Source organism: Crocodylus porosus, unplaced genomic scaffold, assembly GCF_001723895.1.
Source record: "Crocodylus porosus isolate Cpor-Errol unplaced genomic scaffold, CroPor_comp1, whole genome shotgun sequence".
Classification (NCBI taxonomy): domain Eukaryota; kingdom Metazoa; phylum Chordata; order Crocodylia; family Crocodylidae; genus Crocodylus; species Crocodylus porosus.
Genome location: NW_017728949.1, coordinates 70,379,709 through 70,391,688, shown reverse-complemented (window position 1 = coordinate 70,391,688; position 11,980 = coordinate 70,379,709). Strand labels below are relative to the sequence as shown.

General features: G+C 41.5%; 1 protein-coding gene across 1 annotated transcript in view; it reads left to right on the top strand.

Moving 5' to 3' along the window:
* Positions 1-11,980, top strand: part of LOC109323076 (von Willebrand factor D and EGF domain-containing protein-like) — a 333,209-nt gene that overhangs the window by 260,672 nt on the left and 60,557 nt on the right. Inside the window, exon 22 of the mRNA XM_019554480.1 lies at positions 7,018-7,890. Within this exon, the coding sequence (XP_019410025.1) occupies positions 7,018-7,890 (873 nt within the window). The remainder of the gene's footprint in view (positions 1-7,017; positions 7,891-11,980) is intronic.

Below are 11,980 nucleotides of genomic sequence, written 5' to 3'. Positions count from 1 at the left end.
CCTGCCCTTTGGGCAGGGGGCTGGACTCGATGATCTCCCGAGGTCCCTTCCAGCCCTGATGTCTATGAAATCTATGAAATCTATGAAACCCATAGAAACCTTTTAAGGAGAGATTAACAGATGAGCTGGTTTAAGATAATAATTTTTCCCTTGAGAAAGATCTGCAACAGAGATGGATAATTATTTATTTCATATGCACAAGACTAATTTACATTGTAAATTCCACATTTTTTGCAGAACTGTGTATGTACAGCTGCAAACCTCAAAAGATCTGAAAACATTTAATAAACAAAACACTTAAGCACTAAAACAGAGAAAGGAACTGCTATTATCAGAAAGCAGTTAGCAAATGTACACTCCTTTGAACGTTTGTTAGAGTTTATGATTTCATGTAGGACACCACTGAAGTGAAGAGACACGAGATAGCCTCTTACTAGGAATACCACCCAAATCAACACAGAACTTTCTGTGAAAATCAGCCACAGCTAAAGAGATGGTGAACCACATGCCCACCTGCTTATTTTATGGTTAATAAATTAGTGAAAGAACTTAATGATCACAGAAGTGAGGAGTCAATAGCTCTGCTTTTGGTGCGACAATGTGGGCAGGCTTCCATGCACAGTTTGACTCCGCATTTCATTTATGACTTGAGCATCTCTTAGGCACAGAATGCTACAGATTCCCCAAATTAGGTAGTATTCTCAATATGGGCAAATATTTAGAAGTAAAAGACCAGATTTACATTAAAAGATATTGTAACTGCTTTTTTAAGGCTAATATCAGTTTTCTAAGTTGAAACACATTTAAAAGTCACATTTAGAAACTCATTCTAACTGAGCACGTCTACACATGTGCTTTAGTGTACAGTAAATTAATTTACTGTGCAGCAATATGTCATCATTTACACGTGTGCAACAAATAGGCTGGTATAGATTAATTTACTGTGCCTTTGAATAGTCCTGTCAGACATAAGCACTATCTGTCATCACAGTAAATGACTGCACTTAAATGCATGTGTGAAAGGTGATGGGGCAGGCTGGAGCACAAAGGCGCTCCAGTGCAGAGCTAGCCAGCAGGCAGGCTCCCTATTGAAGCACCCTCATGCCGCAGCCGGCCGCTCCACAGCACGTGGAGCCCTGTCAGAGCATACCAGGGCTGGCTGCTCTAATGGGGCTCCATGTGCTGTGGACTGGTTGGCTGAGACATGAGCAGCTCCCATGCTGAAGCACACATGCCTCATCCAGCCCCCTTATAGCACATGGAGCCCCACCGCCCTGGGGCTCCACATGCTGTGGAGTGGTTAGCTGGAGCATAAGGGTGCTTCAGCGCAGGGCCTGCCTGCTGGCTGAAACACCCTCATGCCCCAGCCAGACCCTCTGCAGCACATGGAGCCTAGTCGGAACAGCCCTGGCTGGTGGGCCTGGGTCCCCTGCCATCCTAAGCTGCTCCCACCAGGCTCCATGTGCTGTGCACAAATAAATTCTGGAGCCAATTGCTCTGGAGTTTTTTGCTCCCAGGCGCACATTCAAACAGCGTGCCCAGGTGCAAAAATTCTAGAGCAATAAGCCCCAGAGTTTATTCATGAGCATTAATTGCACATACACAAGCATCCACTATAATTTAAATTAGTGCAAATAGTCCTTCATTCAATGTTTGACTTTTCACCCTTGACATTAAGAATATGAAAAGGATTTGAACAAACTGAAGTTACTAGCTAAATCTACATTTAAATTTAATTAGCTCCCGAAATGCTTTCACCTTCAGATTATTTCTGAGGCTTTGGAAGTCAAGATAGCATGAGCATTAAAAGGGCTAAGCATTTTACCAGTGAGAGGGACTGGCTAGCAAGAGATAGGAGTGGATCCAGGATTTCCTAATAGCAACCCACACTGCAAGTGTTGTTGCACCCCCTGCTCCTAGCCTCCTCTGCCCCCACCAGTGTGGGCAGACCCAGCTGCAGGAGCCTCTGGGGACTTTTTAAAGTCCTTAAAGCAGATGAAAATCCTTGCTCCCTTCCCCTTCCTGCTCAGAGGCATGCCCCCTCTATCACCCCCATTCCCTGCATGATTAAGGGGCAGAGAAACTCCAGACCTAGCTGGGCTGAACATGGGGTGGGATCAGCTAGAGAGGGGACAGTGGCAACAGGGTGGCTGGAGAGTTTCTCTCACATTGCCTGCTCTTCACCTCCCCAGCTGAGCACAGCCCCCATGCATGGGACACAAGTGGCTCTAGTGCTGCTCTGCCCCAGGGACAGTGGGGAAAAGCAGGAAGGGTATAGGGGGAAAAAAGTAGGAAGGGGGCATGCCATGGTGCACCCGTGGTGTGCTTGAATCCAAAAGCGGGGTATAGACGCACTACTGCACCTCCTCTGAATCTGCCTTTGGCAAGAGTTCAACAACCTGAAAGCAAGCTGGACATTTGTATGAAGAGTAAGGCAGTAAGAGGAGGAGGTGTAGAGATGGGGAAGGCACACCCACATGTCTCTGTAGGCTAAGGGAGTCGTTTATGGGTGGGAAGAAGTTTTGATTACATTATTATGGCAGAGGAAGTGGTGACAGACAGCTTCTAAATCCAGGAGCCAGATGGGGAACAAAGAAAATGGAAAGATATCAATACCTTTCTATGTTTTCTATGACACACACTTTCTCTCCTACTTCATGACAATTGGGCAGTTTCCCTCTCTCACTAGATAAAGAGAGAAAAAATACTAATACAGAGAGGAAGGGAGATAAATTAGATGATCCCTAATACTCCGGTAACAAGACTCCTCAAACCAATGTAATTTTTCTGGTCTCTCTTGACATTTTAAATAAGATGTATGGGCTGGTAGATGTTTCAAATGTTAAATGATGACCCCCATAGTGTAATATGCTAGAAGAGCATATCTCTGTAGACATTCTTCTGAATGAGAAATGTCTCACACAGAATGTACTACTAAATGTTAATAGCTCTAAAGCTACACAACTTGTAAATTTATTGAATTGTGTTAACAATGAGGTTAATACTTAAATTATGCCCCAAAACAGTAGTATGCTCATGGGAAACAAAGGTAAAATAATACTTTGCATGGAAGTCTGCATACATATATCATCCTGAGGCTCTTTCTGCAGGGAGGAATCAACCTTGAGCTGGACAGTTGTGCTTATAATTGTGTAGTACGTGGATTAAAGGGCAGAGAAACTCCAGACTTAGCTGGACCCAAGAACACAGTGCAGACCTAGATTATGGTTGAGGACCACATTTAGAGTCTCTTCCAAAGCTATGTGATCACATCAAAATCTAAGCTTATTTATATGTATATATTTTATGAACTAAAGTTTCTTGCTCCCATGGTTTCAAGGAAAAAATAAAACTCCAATATAAAGGAAGTAGCAATAACCTCTGAAATCTGTAGGCAGCAAGGAAGAAAAGTTCTGATGGGTGTGATTCACCAAGATCTGGCCCTTATCTCTGTTGCTCTCATCTTCCCTGGACAGAGAAGTAACAAAAGAGTCTCGGGGTCTGACTCGCCACTCCCATACTCCAGATTTATGCTGATGTAACTCTATTGATATGAATGGAGTGACAGAAGTGTACAGCTAGAACGAAGCATTTGCTGTATCAGGCCCTCATTCTCTTATCTGCTCCTCTAAAAAATAAACTCAGTTGCTCTGCTGCTGCACATCTCCTGGTTAATACAGGCAGAAACAGAGACAGGGAGTGAAAATGTATTTTTGTCCCTTCGCATAACCTTGAGCACTGTGACTTGTCATTTTTTTTTTTGTTTGTTATTTTCATCCAGTCCAATATGTAATCATATAGTGGCATCACAGAGAAAACCAGATTCATCCAATCACACTTCTGCATTGATAATGGGTTATACATTTGAAGATATTGATCGACTGCATGGAAAAATAAATTGAAGTAATACAGGATTTCGAAAAGCTGCTGACAATAGACAACTGAGTTTGCAATCTTTTAGAATAGTCCTTTGTTGCTTATTTAGATATTAGAAAAACTGCAGAATAAAAATAACTGTCTCCTCCAGAAAAGCTCCCTCTGTCACCATCTCATTTTAGCCAGGTTGCACTCTATTACTATTGGTGAAAACCTGGTGCAGTATGGGGGATGGATTACAGGACACTGAATGAGTTATACTGAACTGAGCCCACAGTGAAATTCAGAAGCATGTTGTGGTTTTGTGGGTACCTTATGGAAAATGCACAAAGGATTTTAATCCAGTCTCTATCATACTGAACAGAAGCCAACCACAATATTGCTATTAGTTAGTTTAATTGGCTTCTTTATTGGCAGTCATATGAGAAATGTCCAAGACTGAATGGTCATGGAGAACCCCTGATGCCTACAGGTGGTCCCTGCCTCCAGGTAAAGTCTGGGTACCTTGGCAAGACCATGTGAAGAGAATTACACTGTGTACCTGATCAGGAGCTAAGTGGATGTTATGAGCTTCTATTTTGGCAGCCTAATCCCTTCAATAGTCCCTAAAATTCATTTAGGAAAAAAAAATCCTATTTGATTTCACTGTGACTGCTGGAGCTCAGAGCTATTATTAGGGTTCATTTCAGAAATTTGTCAAAGTGGTGACTCAGCCTTCCATTGTCCCTCCTGCCGTTCCTAGTCCCTGAATTGAATTTTCCAGAGGCAATGCTTCTTGCCTATAACTGATCATTTTCTATGGGGTATTTCTTTCATCTTTCTTTCTCTCATTCATTTTTAAAAATCCTTTTACCTCTCCTTTCTTCCATTTTCCTATTTAGTTATCTCTGATTTCTTCTCCTTTCTTTTTTCCCCTCCCATCTGCCCTTTCTTCCATCCTCTCATCATTTGTCAATACTACCTTGTACAGTACAATCAGTTTATTTATATACTGTTTTTGTCCACTGCCTGAATCACTACCACGCACATGGTATTCCAGGAGAATGAAAAGAAGAAAAAAAGGAAAACCACAAGCAGATGAAAGAGAGTGTACAAATGGCTGGATGCCAGGAACTCCTGCCCGCTGTGATGACTTTCCTTTTTGGCCTTTGCCAAGTCATTTGTGGACAGATCCAAATCTAGTTGTCAAGACCTAAATAGGTCTTAGGTGGAACAAAGGCACATAGAGTGATCAAGAGTAATCCAAATTAATCTTAATCCTGTTCAGAGGCTGCAAAACTGCTTAGGCATCCAGATGTCTCTATGTCAGCCTAACTAGACATGCCCGGACTTCAGCTACTGCTCAAGCTCAGAAGAGATCCGGACAAGGCGTTTAACTCCCACATCATTCTGCTGTGATCCAAAGTGATGGGACATGCCTATACTCTACTTATATCTGATTCTTTAGATGCACAGTAACTATGTAAAACGGAGTCACTGGGCAGTCAAGATGACAAGATTAGTGCAAGAAAAACAAGCATGAGTGAGTCTAACTGTACTTGAGTGATCCTGGAAACACAGACACATCCAGGACTCCTCCTTCTACAAGACTGCTCCTCACTAAACTACAGTCACATTCCCTCTTGCTTGTTCTCTATCTGGATCCATGACCATTAGCCTTCTGGCACTGAAGTCACCCAGCTTCAACAGAAGGTATGGATATGTCCTCCTGCCCAGCCTAGCCTATAACCTGAAAGTTAGAGAATTATCCTAGGAAGATGATGTGGGTTTAGATCATTTCAATAGGGGAAGACAAACTGGCTTCTTGGGGCAAACATGCTTTCTATTATACATCTGGGCAAAAAGTATGCAGAACTAACACCAGCAGCATTTTAAGAGCGAATGGGGATACCATGCTTTATGGCAGATTAGGTGCCTCCCTGCTGAGTGATCTGGATTCTGAGATGAAAGAAGTACCTTATTTGCAGTCCCGTGTTAAATTATTAAGCTGATACCAGAGAATCAGGAGTTCAGTTTCCAGGTAGTTATCTGTAAGTGCGACCTTGCTGAACTACTAGGCAATCTTATCCCCCCTTGGAAACTCCCAAGTCTTTCCATTCACTGTATAAGAAGCCTAGGGCCCCAAACCTGTCAATTTAGAACATGCCCAAGACAAGGGGCCTACACTCTAGGTGTTGCAACACCCAAGTGGAGGCACCTACAAAATCAGTTTGGATTCGACCCTCATCTTTCTGCTTCAGTTTGTTCAGTTATCAATTTTAGTAATGACAGCTACATCAAAAAGAGGGTTACCTGGGTATTTAATAGTTACCTAGTATCCTAAAAGGTAAAATCGTTAACCCAATAGGGTTAATTCTAAAACAGATTTAGCATTGGGTGTTTGGGGAACAGTCCCACAGCCCAAAACACTCCCTATGCTATGAAATAAGTATGCCACAACTTGTTAAAAATAGCCTTTTCCATTCATTAGAGACAGCAGATGGCCATTAATCTTGTTGAAAGTATTGATTCAAACTACTTGTCTTCACTTTCAAGGCTCTTCACAGCCTGTCCCCTCCCCATATATCATATCTCCTACATTATTGAAAAGGTGGCTTCCACTTCTGCCATGATGTCAGCTTTATTCCATTGATGTCAGCTTTGTCAGCCATTTTTAAACATGCTTTCTCCCACACTCTTCTCATATTTGGCATCTATGCAAACATCCACAAAGCCATATCATTCCTCTCTCTAAACCTCTCTTTTACTGAGATGCTTACAAAACCTTAGCAATAGTTTTGTACGTGTATGCTGAGACTTTGGTCATTACCCAGAATTTTCTTATTATTTTTTTGTTCTCCCTCTGTCGGCTTTGGCACCCACCCACGGTCTCTTGTAAGCACGTCAGGGCAGAGACTCTATTATGTAACCATATGGTGTTGAGCACAAAGCAGCCCAGACATATAACTCTGGCAGGAGAAATCACAAATCAATAAATATTGACTCCGATTAGTCAGGAAATTGTAATCATATGAGTATGGCAGATTGCTTTCTTTCTGTATGTCATTAATATCCTACTGTTGGTTCACAAGTTCATTATTCATTTTCCTCCAGTACTGATTCAGGCCAGCAGATTTACTGACGGGTATCTTTTTCCCTCAGCCCTAGTACAAAGATCTTCTCAAAATCACATGGATACTGCTGAGATAGGTAATGAAGACGCTAAAGACTCCCACCAAGAAAGAGCAGCAATGAAATCATTTTCCCAAGCTCTTCTAGCAAGACACCCTACAGTCTTTGGTATTCAATCCCTTACTATAAAAAAGACAGCTTCCCCGCCTCAGACTTCAGCAGCAACAAAATCTGATCTAGAGTCCACACCATCTGAGAAATCATCATCCTTGGATAAAGGGACAATAGAAATGAATGCGCACAACCTACTTCTGCACCAAGAGCCCAATGACAAAGCAGCAATGGTCAGAATGACAACCCGGATCTCTCCTGACTATAATCTGTACCTTAGATCACACACAGCAGGGAGTGTTTCCCCTCACCATGACATGAGTGCAAGTTCATTAGTTTCAAGCCCGTCTGCTGTTCAGCAGACCCGCACAAAATCTAACTTTTCTTCGAGAAATTGGTCTAGTAGGATTGCAACAACAAAGACCAAGCCACTGCACAATTTTCGAACAGAAAAGCCAAGAGCGTCTGCTTTGACCGTCCTGCTGACTTCTTCATTCCGTTTGATAGCTTCTTTTTCTGATACAGCTCCCCGAAGTGCCAGCCTCCCAGTAAGGACTTCTGTTCAAGCAAGAATTCCAGCACAGGCCATTTCAATCAGAAAGCCAGATGCCTTCGCAGCAAACCGTTTGGCACTATCAAAACCCATTACTGGTCTACTGTATCAGGACAAGAAAATCACTTGTGCCAACATGCCGTGCTTTGCAGGAGTGCAGTGTGAGCCTGCTAAAGACAGAGGATTTAAATGTGGGCCTTGTCCATTTGGATACAGTGGGGATGGAATTACTTGTCAAAGTAAGTAAAACAAAAAGGAAAACCACTGAAAGTGTTTTAGTATTTTCAAAATTCATCATTATTCACAACACTAATTTATATTTTGTTTAAACCTGTGGGGTTTTCTCAGCTGGGATCGCACCTGCTTTCAACCGAACTAACTTGTTTTATAGTTCAGAACAAACTGCTTTCTGCTGGAATAAATGGCAGTTTTATTTGCCAGCATTCGAGCAATTAAAACAGTGGACCCAATTTTATTCTCACTTCACCTCATTTAAATCTGGAGTCATGCTATTAAAGTCAATGGAATTCCAATTTGGTAAAATTAGTGTAAGCAGGACCAGAATGGGCTCTGTCTGTCTACACAAAGTTTATATACCGTAGACAATTTATATTTTGTGAAGTAATTTTCCACTACCTTGAAAAGTAACTTTAAATTCCTGCACTAATATTCTAGGAAAAAAACCCAGCTTGTCATCTGATATGTCTAGTTCTAGATTATGTTCTTATATGTTATATTGGTTCATTTATTAGCTCAAAAAACCTCAGTGAAAAAAAATACTACTATTATACATCATTTTAAAAGTGTGAATGTGTTTACTTAACTATTATTATATCCTTTTTTCAAATTTCTGATTAAGTGATACATTAATTGGTCTTTCACTGGCAAAAGTGGGTGTATTATCTACTTCATTTTCTTTTCCACACGCACATGCACACATATTTATGCACAAGCAGGGCAGATCATGATTCTCACTGGGTTGGCTTCTCATGACTCAGAGAGCAAAACTTTAAGTTAGCTTTATCTGCTTCCCAATAGTCCCAAAGGCAGATGAAATCCCCAGCTACCACAGCAGAATACCCAGTTGCTGCCAGTCATATTCTACCTCATCTCAGAGCTCACAGTCGTGGGGGAGATTTACTGAAGAACAACCAGGGTACCATAATCCCAGCTCTCCTGGTTTCTGAAATGGCCTATGATGGGCCCATAGATACCCATGCATCAGATATAGCAGCTCTCAGGCTGACCTACTTGGCATCACAGATTAGAAAAGGTAGCACCCTGGGATATGCAAAATAGCTGGGTCCCAATGTTTGGTCCTTCATGGCTATGCACACACAGTCCTATTTTTGAAACATATTTTTCAAATACACTGATATGTTCCCTAAATCTTAATTCTAGCTGCAACCTTTAGCTGCTCCAAAAGACAAGAGGCTTCTTGCCTTCTGCTCCAACAACTATTCATACTGCAAATCTCCCTGTAGTGTCCTTAAGATGAAATATTTTATTACCAACATCATTCTCTGTCTCAGGGTTTGATAATGTGACACATGAACCTCCTTTATTTTTCTCTGATCTCTAACCATGTCAGCCGACTAAAGACAAGCTTGCTGCTTTGAGAACCTGTTCCATCACAAGCTTCTCTGTGTAAGGGCCGATAGCTATCCTGGAACGTGACCAAAAAACGTCCGGGTTGCTGGATCCGTCTGAAGAACATCTATTGTACCTCTAGCTGCTGATGTTCTCTTCCACGTCAAAAGCAGCAGACTTATCTTGAAAGATGATGGTAATTTCTTGCATTTAGGACTGCCATCATCTCTGCTATTAGCACCTGGCAGGCCAGCCAAGTCTCTAATAATTTCCCCTGAAACAATAGTACCCTCTTTGTACAGACAACAGCAAAACCTAGCAGCTGATCAAAGCCATGTCCAGACTTTTTGAAATCTTATGCTTGGATGCAACATCTCTGGTATGTGATCTAACACTGAGTGAAAATATCGGCAGCCTTAGACAGTCTGCTGAGAGTTGCCACCATCTTATTTTATAATGGAATTCAATGAGATAAAGGAAGCAGGCCATCTGTAACAAGGTTTAATACCTGTGATGCTTGATAAAACCTTTGCTTAATAACAGTGACTGAAAATCTTCCAAGATAATCTATACTACACTAACTGATATTTATCCCCTGTGACTGAATTCAGATTTTCTTCTCAAGTATGTTGTTAAAATCAGAGCTAGGAAATTTGATCTGGGACAAAAAAGAACCAGCCTAAAAATTAATCTGCCCCCGAACAAACTCAAAGCAAACTAACTCATACTTTCTTTGTGACGGTTTCATTCAGTTTTGGCAAGGACTCTTCTCCTCTGACTCTGTATATGGCTGTGATTACCTTCTCCTCCTAGAGCTGTCATTGGGAAACTCTTTCCTTTTTACTAGCTTTCTACTGTTCAAAACTACAGGCCAGATATTCCAGTGAACTCAGTTAAGCATCTAACCAACATATTTTCCCAAGTGTGTGGCATTGCGTGCCGCCCACTGCAAACTTTTCCTCAGTTCTCAACGGGAGGGACTAGACGAGCTTCCAGAAATCTGAGACGAGATGGATTCCTGGAGCCTCTCCTTCCTTCTTCATCTCTTAAAATCCCTTGGTATTATAAATTCAGCCTAAGCACTCACCTTGTAAATGCCTTTGTCATTGGGTGGAAGGCACTAATGGTTCAGTGCAAGTTGAGGACAACAAAATGTAGGAGCCTCAACGTGTTTCCCTCCAGAGAAGTCTATTGAAGGGATGCAGGTTCAGAAAGAGAGAGACAGTCACCTGCTAGGGTTGCTCACTCTGACTGAAGCTGTTCTGGGAGATTTCCTCCCCACCCCGTGTGACATGATGTCATTAATCAACCCATTCCCAATATCAATCTCCCAAATTGCATTCAATATTGACCAGGAGATGGATGCTGATTCCGGTAGACTCCCAGCCAATCCAGGACATTTGGCAACCCTATCACCTGCAGACTTCCAGAAAAGGATCAGGAAGACAAAGGGCCTGTTGCAGCCTAATGGGTTGCCATCTTCACACAAGTATGCTTATGTGAGCTTATATTTCACAAAGTGAAGGAGGGAATCTGAAATAGATTCGACATCAGCTGGTAGTGTCCTTTAAAGGGCAAGTACTTTATCACCAATAAATAATGATAATGGTACAGACTTAGCAGTTTTACAGGACAGTGCCTTTCACCTGCCAAGTGCATTATAGATATGCCACAATATTTACAGAGCTGTAAATATTTCAGGATCACTCTTTAAACCATGTCCACAGAATCAGGGAAGCTCACTCAACTAATCCATACTTAGTGGGGACCAAAACTATTATTTATAACATATTCAGAGTATGTCTAGTCATGAGCTGTCAGGTGCATTTAAATTTTAATGTGTAATATGCTAAATAACACTAAACACTATTGCTTGGAAATGCTTATACCAAATGGTTGTTTTCGAAGCATCTTAATATTTTTTATTTATGTTTTTGCTTCTATGTTTCACTCTAGTTAAGTGGATGCATCTTTAAATGCATTTTAAATACTATATTGAAGGAAATGCAGTTGATTTCCCAGGGCTAAGAGGTTGTGGGGCTAGCAGTAAGTGACTGAGAGCGGCCGTTGTGTTGCATAGGACCCTTTCGGACGGGCTGCGGTGGAAGTACCCCATAATGGGGCTGTCGTTAACAGAACGTTCTGTTCTAGGTATTTTTCGTTAAAAATCAGGAATAAGACAGGATTCAAGACAAACTCCTGATCGGCTGCGTTTTAATTTCTCTCTCCCCAAGTATGTTTGACAGGGTAAAGACAAGCAGAGGCTTATCTCTAGGGAGTACAAGCCACATCCTGAAACTACACAGTACTAGGTTTGGTGAAAGGGAATTTTCTTCTTTTAATTCCTTATGAAATTGTCAGAAAAATCTTAGCATTCCTATAGAGAATAAAACCTTAAAGTCTGTTTCCAAAACAGGTAGTATCTTGATAACATGACGTCTCAAGAATTCTGAAGCTCTTTATTGGCTTCCCTGCGAGGGAAAGCTGCAGCCAAGCTGGTGCAGTCACAATTAAGTCACAACTGCGACTGGCTTTCCGTTTACGGAATTCATTACCTTGAATTTTTGTTATTAAAATGTAGTAAAAATAATAATTTTCACAGGAATGGGAAGTCAATGGTAATGGAACGCTAATGGCAAATATTCATAACGGGATAAAACAGGGCAACAATTCATGCAAATATTTCCTTAGCCATTAGTCTGGAATGACATTTTTACAACACAAAATTGAGAAGTGCAG